The sequence below is a fragment of the Nannospalax galili genome, unplaced genomic scaffold (assembly GCF_000622305.1).
Source record: "Nannospalax galili isolate Female #2095 unplaced genomic scaffold, S.galili_v1.0 scaffold215, whole genome shotgun sequence".
Lineage (NCBI taxonomy): Eukaryota > Metazoa > Chordata > Mammalia > Rodentia > Spalacidae > Nannospalax > Nannospalax galili.
This window is the reverse complement of record NW_008338533.1, coordinates 3,713,712-3,726,627: the sequence shown is the minus strand read 5'-3', so window position 1 is coordinate 3,726,627 and position 12,916 is coordinate 3,713,712. Positions and strand designations below refer to the sequence as shown.

Below are 12,916 nucleotides of genomic sequence, written 5' to 3'. Positions count from 1 at the left end.
AGGAAGGGGCGGGGAGAAGGGGGGGCCTGGCTCCGCCCAGCACTCGGGTCAGTGACTAGCGGCCATGTTAGCTTCCCCGGAGGCGGGGGTGCTGGTGTAGGGGGTGTGTGTGTGGGTCCTGACCTGGGGGTGCGGGATGGGGTTGTTGCAGGGGGTAGGTTGGGGGTGTTGGGCCGTTGAGGACACTGGTCTGTTTGTAGGCATCCATCTGGGTCTGCAGGGACTGCTGGTCAGAAGGCACTGGTCCTACAGGTCCAGGCCTGAGGGGGGCATCCTGGCGTTCTGCAGGGTTGGGGCAGTGGGAGGCACTGGTCCACATGTCAGGTCTGCAGGAGTGCTGGTCTGCTGTTGGACAGCATTGGTCTGCAGGGCATGGGACTATGGGGTTCAGGTCTGCTGGGTATGGGGTTCAAGTCTGTAGGGTATGGGGCTCAGGTCTGCAGGGCATGGGACTGTGGGGTTCAGGTCTGCTGGGTATGGGGTTCAAGTCTGTAGGGTATGGGGCTCAGGTCTGCAGGGTATGGGACTATGGGGTTCAGGTCTGCCGGGTATGGGGTTCACGTCTGTAGGGTATGGGGCTCAGGTCTGCAGGGTATGGGACTATGGGGTTCAGGTCTGCAGGGGTCCAGGTCTGCTGGGGTAGCAGCAGGTCCACAGGGACTTGGGGTACCCAGGGCAGGTGAGGCTGGGGGATTGACCTTCCCACCTGCAGAGCTTGGTCTGGTAGCAGAGGTACCAGAAGGGTCCAGAAACCAGCCCACAATGGAGAAACTTTAAAATTGTTTCCTGAGTGAAAACCACCCAGAAGAACCACTGCCCAGGTGTGAGGAAGGATTGGAACTCAGTGCTGTGGGGGTGGGAGAGACTCAAGACTGCTCTGTCTGCTGGGAAAAGTCCCACTGAGCCCTAGTCACCTCCTTTGCAGTGGAGTCAGGTGGGCCTGGGGTTCCCAGTCAACTCCCACTGACTTTCTGTCCCCTCATTTCCCAGGATCCAGAAGGAGCTGGCAGACATCACTTTAGACCCTCCACCCAACTGCAGGTGAGCTGCCTTCCCATGGTTTCTGTTTAAATTCTCTAACCTCTGTCTTTGCATTTTCTTTCATTGTATAGAATTTTGTTTCTCTCATGCTGTTTGTGCTCGTTTGGGTGTTAACATCAAATACCCACAGAAATGTATTGTTGCGTGCTGGTGCCGGCCTGCTGCCGGACCCTCGGTTCTCTCCTTAGCCTTTATGTCGTTCTGGGGATTGAACTCACGTTGTCCACAGAGCCATCCTAAGGGCTTGGTGAACTTTTGCCAAACTCAGAATTATTGAAGGGAAGTAATGGATTTATGCAGATTGGACAGTTTTCTTTGTATGAAGCCAAACTTCAAAGTTAATTGAAAGGTGTACCCTTGCCTAATGGACCTTTGTGCTGGTTAAAGCCGAGATTTATGCACTCAGGTACGTTTTGGTTTGCTGCAGTAATCTTATTCCAGCTTTCCTAATTCCAAGATGATACAGAGCTTGAAATTAAATCAAATTCTGGATCCTCAAATTCACTCCTTTGTATAGAACTTTGGCCAAGCAGTTTAGGAAATAACTTGTAGCTTAACAGAAGGGTTTTGTTTTTAAACCATAGACTCATGTTTTGTTGGTGGTGCCATTGCTTAATCCAGAGTGGATCTGTGTGCTTCAGTTTGAAACCAGCTTCAGTGGGTGTTGGTCATCTAGCTTTCTTTAGCGTTGCCTTTTGCTCCTGTTCAGTCTGGGCAGAAAGTAAGCTTGCAGGCTTGCTAGGCGACATGAAGTGAGAGTCTTGTAGCTGTGGTAGAGCCACTCTGGCATGTAGCTTCTGGAGACTAAAGACTGACCTGGCCCATCTGGGTTCCCAGCTCGGCCATGGAGGGAACGGGAGGTTTCATTAGTGTGCTAAGCTGCTAGGTAGGCGTTACCAGCAGTGTTCAGTGGCCATGGGTGGAATTTAACATGAGTCTGTGCAAGCTTTCATGATGGACAGTAGGTGAAATGGGTTGCTTATTTATACTGATCTTTTAAATGTGTGATTGGTGGGTTGAACACAAATTTTAGTGTTGCTGCTTTGTTTGCGTGTGTGTGTGTGTGTGTGTGTGTGTGTGTGTGTCTGTGTGTGTCTGTGTGTGTCTGTGTTAGAGGTCAGAGTACAATTTGGTGGAGTTTATTCTTTTACCTTTTACGTAGGTTCTGGGGATCCAACTCAGGTCACCAGGCTTGAGATGCAAGCCTCCCTGCCTGCTGAGCCATCTCGCCCACCCCGGTGTTTCCTTCGTGTATAAATTTGTTCTTAATGTTGATTAGGTTTGTAATGTTCTTTTAAATTTTGTCCTGATTTGTGAGGAAAGCTCATTTTGAGTGTTGGGTGTTTTCTCCCTCCCTCCCTCCCTCCCTCCTTCCCTCCCTCCCTCTCTCCCTTCCTTTTTTTTCCTGAGACAGAATCTCATGTAGCTCAGGCTGGAGCTTGCTGTGTACCTCAGGATAACTTTGAACGTCTGATCCTCCTGCCTCCAGCTCTGCCCCAGTGCTGAGATTACAAGTGTGAGCCACTATGCCAGGTTTATACCATGCCAAACCCAGGGCTTCATTCATGCTAGAGAAGCACTCTACCAACTGAGCCCCAGCTCTTAAACTATCTGTAACTGCGCCACCTAATGTTGTTGAGGGTGTCTTCGTGGCTCATGATCTCTCCCATGGTTGAGAAGGTAGAGATGGGAAGGGTGGTTCAGACGGAGGCCTGCCGAGTCCTCAGTTGTTTGTGTGGAACGGTGGACATTCCCCACAGTAGGTCTGTGCTGTAAGCTGCCGCTGCTGGTGCCTTGGCTCTCCTGTGTGTGTCCCTGGTGAGTTCACACGGCTCTGATTGCTCAGATTATAAAGCACAGCTTCAAAATGAGCATCGTTTATCCAAACATGCAATGGCTTCCTTGTGAATAACAGGTACTATCAAGTTTGAAATTGTAAACCATTTGAGGATTTCTTTGTTTTTATTTTATGTGTATCAGTGTTTTGCCTGAATGTGTGCCTATGTCATGCAATGCCCAAGGAGGCCAGAAGAGGGCATCAGATCCCAAAAACTGAAGTTAATGGACAGTGTTAGCTGCCATGTGGGTGCTGGGAATTGAACCCAGGTCTTCTGCAAGAGCAACCAGTGCTCTTAACTGGGGAGCCATCTCTCCAGCCCCTACAGTTTGAAGATTTTCATAAGACGAATCATTTTTAGAGGCAGCATAGGTACTCTTGAGTTTCATGTCTTGTGGCTGAGTTCATCTATAATAGACTGTGTTTCGTAAGCTTGGAGAGCTTTTGATCTTTGTAAATTCCTCCTAATCACCCCTTTAGGTTTGAGCACTGCTTGTGGCCGGGAGAAGCCCTGCACTGGATGGCAGTTGAGTGGCAGGGAGGCAAACCTTTCTACCTGTAAATGTGTTAAGAATATGTGATTTCAGGCCAGACATGGTGGCGCGCACGCCTTTACTCCCAGCGCTCGGGAGACAGAGGCAGGCGGATCTCTGTGAGTTCGAGGCCAGCCTGGTCTACAGTGAGTTCCAGGACAGCTGGGGCTACAAGGAGACCCTGTCTCAAAAAGACCAAAAAGAAAAAAAAAGAGAATATGTGATTTCAGAGAGCGTGCTTACTTGCTTCTTTATTTTGCAAAACAATATATTCTGTCCTTACGAATACCGGCTGCAGTTTCTGAAGGAACCTCCCACTGTCCCCTTGAGGTGACGTGGATTAGTGTCTCTCTTGCTAACCCTTCAAAGTGTTGCCATCCTTTTTTATAGGCATTCCGATACTGGGCGTTTTACGTGAGTTTGGTTTTATCTTTTGTGCTCTAATTTTTAGTTACATTTATTTATTTTGTATTTGTATGAGAGTGCACATGTACCATAGCATGTATGTGGTGATCCGAGAACAGCGTGCAGAAATCCTTGCACCATGTTGGTTCCAGGCATTGAACTTGGGTCATCAGGTCTGGAGGCAGGGGCCTTTTCTTGCCGATCCATCTCTCTGGCCCTTTACAGGATTTAGTCATTTAGTATATTGGTGTCCTTTATTGTTGGAGATAGAACAGATAATTTAGCTTGGGAATATTTTTGAAGCTAGCTTCCAATTCTCATGTGTGAATTAAATAATATATTAAATGTTTGCAGGTTAAAATTTTTTCTGATGTCCTCAGCATAAGAACTCAGTAGTTTGTTTGTTTGTTTGTTTGTTTGTTTATTTATTTATTTATTTTGGTCCTTTTTTTTGGTCTTTTTGAGACAGGGTCTCCCTGTAGCCCCATCTGTCCTGGAACTCATTATGTAGACCGGGCTGGCCTTGAACTCACAGACAGCTGCCTGCCTCTGCCTCCCAAGCGCTGGGACTATAGGTGTGTGCCACCACACCCGGCTATTTTGGTCCTTTTGAGACAGGGTCTCCCTGTAGCCCCAGCTGGCCTGGAACTCACTTTGAACTCACAGAGATCCTCCTGCTTCTGCCTCCCGATTGCTGGGATTAGAGGCATGTGCCACCACGCCCGGCTAAGAGCTTAGTAGTTTTAAGCTGGGCATGGGGGCACACACTTTTTTTTTTTAATATTTTATTATTTTTATTTTATGTATATGCGTGTATTGCCTGCGTGTAAGTAAGTGCACCCATGTCATACAATGCCTGTGGAGGACAGAAGAAGCTGTCTCATCCCCTGGAACTGGAGTTATGGACAGTTGTTAGCTGCCATGTGAGTGCTGGAACTCGAACCTGGGTCTTCTGCAAGAACAGCTGGTGAGTGTTCTTAACTGCTGAGCCGTCTCTCCAGCCCAGGGCATACACTTTTAATCCCAGCACTTGGAAGGCAGAAGCAGGTAGATCTCTGTGAGATTGAGGCCAGCCTGGTCTGTATAGCAAATTCGAGGCCAGCTGGGGCCACAGGGAGACCAAAAAAAAACAACAACAAAAGAACGCAGTAATTTGGTTCCTAGTGAAATAGTAGTTTCATCAACTATAAATTATTTATTTGCGTGGGGGGTGTCCCTGTAGCTCCTGCTGGCCTGGAATTTGCTGTGTAGACCAGACTGGCTTCGATTCCCCAGGGGTCTTCCTGTCTCTGCCTCCTGAGTGCTGGGATTAAAGGCATGCACCAACCACCACATCCAACACTATGAATTATATTTTGAATGAGCTAAGTATTAGCTTCAGTTAATATATTTTAGATATATTTTGCCCTTTCTAGAACTTCTTCTGATCAGTGCTCAGTGTGTAGTTTTAAACTGAAACACAGTGCTTTCTTAAACAGCAATGGACTCATGGCAATCTCCCATGAACAGTTGCATGTCAGGAGAACCACTCCTCTCGAAGGTGGGGTACTGTCTTTGTTCACTGCACTTAACACTTGGTGGAAATATTTGGATTTGCAGTTACTGAACTTTAAAACTTGTGAAATGCAGTTGCTAAATATGTTGTAGTTAATGAAAAAGCTAATCTTTACTGTGTATTATATTGAGTAGATAACTTTTTAAAATTACGTGTATGTGTGTGTGTGTCTTGAGCATGGGTTTGTGTGCAAGGAGGCCAGAAGAGGGTGTTGAATCCCCTGGAACTGGAGTTAGAGGCAGTCGTAAGCTACCCCATGTGGGTGCTGGGAACCAGACTTGGGTCCTCTACTAGAGTATGTGACCACTGCACCCTCATTCCTCAACCCCTGAGTAGATATTTTAAGAACACAGTACAATGCAGATTATTCAGTGGAGAGATCAAAAGTATTGTTTAAATTACTTTCTATTGCTGTATAAATTAGATCCTTTTCACTATCAGACTGTTTGCAGTTGTTGTGTGTCTGTCTGTCTGTATCTCTGTGTGTCTGTGTGCACACATAGTGAATGAAATAGCTTTGCAATTCACTGTGTGTTCAGCAAGGCTTTTTCTCTACCATTTGTTTCTGTTCTTTTTTTTTTTGGTCTTTTTGAGACAGGGTCTCCCTGCAGCCCCAGCTGTCCTGGAACTCACTATGTAGACCATGCTGGCCTTGAACTCACAGAGATCCGCCTGCCTCTGCCTCCTGAGTGCTGGGATTAAAGGTATGCACCACCACGCCCAGCTTTGTTTCTGTTCTTATAGGGGAGACTGCTCTTGTGACTACTGTAATGATTCCCTACAGCTCCCCGAGCTTGTCAGGCCGTACCTTGTAGTTAACTTGGGAACTCCGGGCCACGAGGATCAGTTTTATAGCTGTTGTTTGTAGTCCACAACTCACACTTTGCTGAGTTGACTAGTTATGGCTGGGTAACTCAACATGAATATCTGTGGACAGTAAGTTTGCTCATCATGGTTGGCATGTTTTGCCCAAGTCCTTTAAACTCCAGGTTTATCTGACGGGTGCATTAGAAATAGACCTCTAATATGATGGAAACCTAAAATTCAGATTTTTGGTTGGTGCTAGTTTAGATAAAATGTCTTTGAGAAGTCATGAAGCATTTCAGACACAGGGAGACGGTAATAAAAATAAATTTCCTTTTATGTGATTTTATTGTATTTGACCAGCATTTTGATGTTTTTTGGATACTTAAAACTAAGTGAGTACATCTTCCTCCCCCCAAAACTGCTATATAATTAATTGGATTCAGTTGATTTTAGAGTTTACAGATAAATTCCACTTTTCTTTGGTCTTTTTGAGACAGGGTCTTCCTATATCCCCAGTTGGCCTGGAACTTACTATATAGACTAGGCTGGCCTTAAACTCACAGAGATCTGCCTGCCTCTGCCTCAAGTGCTGGGATTAAAGGTGTGCACCACAACACCTAGCCATAAATCCCACTTAAAAAATAATTTTTTAAAATTATTTTTATTTTATGTGTACGAGTGAATTGTCTGCATGTATGTGAGCACACCGGTGTCATGCAAAGCCAAGGAGGTTAGAAGAGGGCTTCAGATTCCCCTGGAATGGGAGTTAAGGACAGTTCGTAGCTGCCATGTGGGTGCTGGGAATCGAACCTGGGTCCTCTGCAAGAGCATTCAGTGCTCTTAACTGCTAAGCCATCTCTCCAGCCCCAAATCCCACTTTTTAAAATATGATTTTAGATGAAATAGAAGAGTGTTTGAGAAAAATTTAGTGCCGTTGTCTAAAACGCCTCAGCCTTTTACCCCTCAAGGAAAAGGGCCAGTGCTGGCCTTCCTATCTTGTAGTATCAGAAGGCACAACTGAAATCAAAGTTCTCTTTAAACTATAAGTATTCTAATTACCTGATTAACTTCTAGTTTTGTTTTGTTTGAGACAGGGTGTAATGTAGCTCAGGCTGGCTTTGATCTTGCTGTATAGTTGAAGATGACCTTGAACTCCTGATCCTCCTGGCCTGTCTCTCAAATATTGGGTGGCTCAGGCTATCATGCCTGGGCCTTGTTTTTGAGACAGGGTCTTTTTTTTTTTTAAATTTGTGTGTGTGTGTGTGTGTGTGTGCGTGTGTGTGTGTGTGTGTATGTGTATGTATGTTTGGGGTATGTGCATGGGATTGCAGGTGCCCAAGGAGGCTAGAGGCATCGGATCCCCTGTAATTGGAGTTACAGGTGATTTTTAGCCCCATGTGGGTGCTGGGAGCTGAACTCGGTCCTTTGCAAGGGCAGCACACGTTCTTAAGCACTGAGCCATCTCTCTAGCTTGAGACAGGGTCTCACACGTAGCCCAGGCTAGTCTTTAGTTCACAGTCCTGCCTTGCCCCCTGCTAGTGAGTTACTTCTTTTTTTTATTAATCAAATATAAGTCTAATGTAAAGACTATGATTTTTAAAACAATATTTATTATTTTTATTTTGTGTGTACAAGTGTATTGCCTGCATGTATATGAGGGTACCCGTGTCATGCAGTGCTGCAGAGGTCAGATGAGGGCTTTGGATTCCCTTGGAACTGGAGTTAAGGACAGTTTGTAGCCGCTGTGGGTATGCTGGGAATCAAACCCCGGTCCTCTGCAAGAACAGTCAGTGCTCTTAACTGCTGAGCCATCTCTCCAGCCCCTGGGAGTTATTTCTTAATTCATACAGTTTCTGTATTGATTGGTGAACATTTCAAAGGTAGATGGTGGCTGTACTTGTACATGTTGTTATGTAATTAATATCTCTGAATTATGCACGTAAAACTGTTAAAATCCTAAATGATCCATAGCGTGTATATGTCTATAAAATCACAATAAAAATTACATTGCGGGGGCTGGAGAGATGGCTCAGCGGTTAAGAGCACTGACTGCTCTTGCAGAGGACCTGGGTTTGATTCCCAGCACCCCCACTGCGGCTACAAACCATCCTTAACTCCAGTTCCAAGGGAATCCAAAGCCCTCTTCTGACCTCCACAACATTGCACGACACGGGTGCACTCACATACATGCAGGCAATACACCGTACGCATAAAATATAATAAGATATTTTTTAAAATTATGTTGCTGTTAAAATAATCAGGGTTTTAGGAAGACTCCTGCAACTTAAGTTGTACTGGTTCTTGTAAAGGTGCTAATACTAAATCTCTGTTACCGACCTTGAGTACTTATACATGGAAAGGACCTGCCTTCATCAGCTCTTAGACTAGTCAGGGAGCTAAGAAGTATGAACATTGCCTGTGAGGTCATAAATGCAGATGATGTCAGGAGGGTGCAGAAGAATGAGAGATTGCTTTGACCTGGTGTGCACGGTTGACTGGCGGACTTAGTCATCTGGGAAAGCTTCAAGAGGAGGTTGAAGAGTCGGGGCAGACTGCCTGCAAGCAGTTTAGGGCGGGCATGGCAAGGGCGCTGTTGCCACGTGTGCAAGCCTTTGGCTGCAGAGTGAGGAGTGGGAAAGTGCAGTGGAGGCTGAGGCTTTGATTCCACTCTGTGGACACTGGGGAATCTGTGAAGCTCTCGACCAGAAGCTCATATTCCCACAGGGCAGATGGACAGAGAGGAAGGGTGGGATAGACCTGCTGTGGCTGCTGCAGTATGGAGGGGGGGCAGGGGTGCAGGCAGGGGCAGGAGTGGGGGGGCGGGAGTTGGAGGGGCAGAAGGGCCAAGGAGCAGGAGGGCGTAAGGAACAGGTGTTGACCATCAGTGGAGATGAGGGGGAGGCAGGAGGATCAGGAAGCTTGGTGCTGCGGAGTGGAAGCAGGGTTCTGGTTTGGGGAAGATGAGGGAAGGGAAGGGCAGGGAAACCGGCAGTGTGACGGCAAGTCCTCTCCAGAGCTGTTGTGTGGCTCATAAACAACACCTAGCATGTTGTGCTGCTTAGTAGGTTCTCAGTTGGCAGTTTGAGTGTGCATTTGACTTTTCATTAGTCAATCATTGAACTCTCAGATCTTCCCACTTTTAAGAGATTAGGCAGATTTCTCTCCACAGCAAAGACAGTAACATCGGTCTGTGATTCTGACTCCATGTTTTCAGTTCAAAAAATTTTCAAAGTTCCAAAAGACAATGGGAGGGGTGCAGTGCATATCTGCCACTCATATGTAAACATGTGTGTGAACATATTGAGTGTTGTGAACACATCATGTCTGCATGGTGTTCTAGTATCATTCTGTTACTGATAAAGGCCCCGTGATGGCCAAGTTCAAGCTGACAGTGTAACACTGAACTGGGATCCCTGCTCAAGACTGGTTCTCGCAGAGCGGACCTGCTGGCTCCAGCACCTCTAGGAGCACTGTGCTCCAGGACTGCTCCACGGGTTAGGGGAGTGACCAGTTGCTAAGTTGTTGGTGGCTCCAGGTGGCTCAGGAAAGCAGCCCGTGAGGGAGTGCTCACCACTGGCACTGAGGAGCAGTAGCTCAGGTGTCCTACCTTCTCACCAGGGCCTCAGCCAGCCCAGAAGATGGCATCGCCTCTTCTCCTGCTCATAGGATTGGGGATGGTGACTTCCTGGAAGGAATTTTGAAAGGTATGAGCCGGAATGTGGACCAGACCTATGGCTCAAAACTGATCCCTGCTTTACCCGGTTCTTGGAACCTGGCCGGATAAATTGTGGTATACCCTGTTGAGTTCACACCATGGCCCTCCTCTCCTGAGCTGTCCTCTCTCTCTCTAGCTCAGTGATGGAGCCACAACTTGTGAGCGCCACTGTGGGCCAGCTGCTCCTCACTCCTGGCAGCAGCCTCCTGCAGTGCTCAGGAGTCTCAGGTGAGGAGGCAGGTGCTTGGTTCTAGGTAACAGCGAGTGTCCTAGCTCATTCCGTGACTGTGACAAACACCATGACCAGAAGCAGTCTAGGGGAAGAGAGGGTTTATTTCAGCTTAGGTCACAGTCCATCCCTGAGGGAGACCAGGGCAGGAACTCAAGGCAGGCCTGCTTGCTGTTCCACTCACAGACAGGAAGTACAGCAGAAACCATGCAGGAATGCTGCCTGCTGGCCCCTACTCCGTCATGCTCAGCTAGCTTTCATACACAGCCCACAGTACCTGCCCATGGACTGGTGCTGCCCACAGTGGCCTGGGCCCTCCCCTGAGACTTGCCCACAGGCCAGTCTGTTCAGGCATTTCTGAAGTCGAGACTCTTCAGGTGACTGCAGGCTGTGTTCAGTTGGTAATTGAAGCTAACCAGGACCCAGGGTTTCCTTGTGTGCCCATCTGCAGAATGTGAATGAGAACTGCTCATTCATAACGCACTGGCATCCAATCTGAAGGGTCCTGGCAGAGGTGCCAAGACTGGAGATGGTTTTGCAAGTCCACACAAGCTTTGCAAGTTTCAGCGATGGTAGAGACAGAGATTGCCCAGGAAGAGGAAGGGCCAGCAATTGTTTTAAAAGCCAGATATGGTGGTGAATACCTACAATTCAAAGCATTAGAAAACTGAGCCAGAGGGATTGTGAGCAGTCCTGGGCTACCTAGCAAATTCCAGAAAGAACTGTGTTCTGAGAGGTATCTGCAAATGAAGAGAGCCCAGAGAAAGAAGCCTCTTGAGGGGCGAGGGGTGCCATAGCTCCTGGGAAAGCCAAGGAGCTTCTCTCTTAAAGCTTTAAAATGAAAGACTTATGAGGTGTTTTGTGGACACTGGGAGGGAGAAGCAGACACCGTTGGGGAATGGTGGGGGAGCTGGGGAGTTGCTGTCCCATTTCACAGCTGTCTGTGGCCAGCAGTGTTTCTGAGTTGGCACCCAAGCATTATTGGCAGTTTGGACTCCCCCAGAAACACTGAGGAGCTGCCACTCGCTAGTTAGTGTGGTAGAAAAGATGTGGCCCCTGCCTCAGACTAGACCAAGATGATGTAGTAAAGAAAATCACGGCTCTGGTGCATGTTTTGGCTTTATAAAGTTGCTTTATGCCAGCAAGTGAGCCTGGGTCTAGGAGTGCCGAATGAATTGGGCTTCCTGAGATGTCATCCATCCTGAGGCTTTCCCAGAGATCTGCTTGAGGGAGCGATGCTGGTGTCCACTGGAGCCATCTCACATGCTTGTGTGCCAGTGATGTCAGCCTTCCTACCCTCCCTTATACCCAGCTATGATGTGAAACTAAAGACCTGCACCTATGTCACCTTGTGCGTCTGACCCCTGGGTGGCCTCCTGCTCTTAGAGGCTGAAGCCCATCAAAGTTCCTGCTTGAGGATCTAAGCTGGGGGGGGGTGTTGTATGGACAGCTCTTTTCTTTAGACAGATGCACGTGGTGATGGGTAACTTTCTAGAGACGATGTCACTCACTTGTCACAAGTGAGAACCCTTCCTTGGCAGACAGAGGTGATGCCCCCACCCTGCCAAAACAGTCCAGCAGAGACCTTCATAAAAACATTAGAGCAGAAGCCAGTGCCCATCCAGCTCACTCTCACTCTAACAGAATTGTTAAAAGCCGAACTCTGTCTGCTTGTCAAAGAGCAGGCTGGCCTGAGTGTGAGAAGTTAGCAAAACAGCCAGACCTTAAGTCGGTCCCCGTGTAGCACTCAGAAGCAGTGTGTCACATTTGACTTTTCCAACCTGTAATCCCAGCATTTGGGAGACTGAGACAGGACTGCCTTGAGTTTGGGGCTAGCTTGGTCTATAGAGTGAGACTGTCTCAAAAAATGGCCTAGAGAAAAATCATTTGGAATGATCATATTGGCTGTGTTATAGCTCAGAAAGTCAGGGCTGTGATGGAAGCCGTGTTGTGCAGTGGCATGAGCAAGCCAGGCCCTGGTGCTCTGAGGAGGGTCACCAGGTGCTGGCATTGCACCGTGGCATTGTGCCATAGAGGGCCAAACCAGAGAGAACCCTTTGTGACCTGTGAGCTTGGGTTTTAGTAAGCAGTACAGGCAGCCAGCAAAGGGGTTGGTATATGCCATGGTGGCTGGGAAGACAGAAATTCACAGCAGGTCATGTACACCATGGAGGGAAGCAGCTCGAGTCCACCATGGGGGGATGCAGGTCGTGTCCACCATGGGGGGATGCAGCTCATGTCCACCATGGGGGATGTAGCTCGTGTCCACCATGGGGGGATGCAGCTCGTGTCCACCATAGGTGACACAGTCTCAGCGTGGTTTTAAAGAACTTTTCTCACCCCCTGACCCTCTGGGTGTGGAGCATAGTGAGGGGAAGGGTGCATGTAGAGGGGTGTGCTGTATCTAAGGGTGTAGTGGGCATGGGGGTGGGACACCTGGATCTATGTGGATTACGTGTGGGCATTCCGGAAGGCACAGAAAGAACTCTCCCAGTTAGTGGGTTTCCCTGTTGGCACGATGATGTGACCCTTAGCCGACAGGGAGAAGGCTGCCTAGAGCCAGGCAAGTCAGTGGGAATGGGAGGGACCCGACACAGCATGACCATTAAGTCCGAAATGATGCTGAAGTTTGTCACAGGTCCAGGTTAGAGAACACTGTGGAAGAGGGGTCATCTTCAGGACAAAAAGATGGTTGTTATTCTTCCCAGTTGATTTCATTGTATTTATACAGATAAATGATTAGATAATCCTTTTTTTCCTCTTTGGGACAGAATTCTCTCCCCCCCTCCTCCAT

The 12,916-nt window shown here is 47.9% G+C and overlaps 1 protein-coding gene across 2 annotated transcripts in view; it reads left to right on the top strand.

Moving 5' to 3' along the window:
* Positions 1-12,916, top strand: part of Ube2e1 (ubiquitin conjugating enzyme E2 E1) — a 54,755-nt gene that overhangs the window by 4,191 nt on the left and 37,648 nt on the right. For both annotated transcript variants that reach the window (XM_008833154.2, XM_029563529.1), the window contains exon 2: positions 991-1,041. In XM_008833154.2, the coding sequence (XP_008831376.1) occupies positions 991-1,041 (51 nt within the window). The remainder of the gene's footprint in view (positions 1-990; positions 1,042-12,916) is intronic.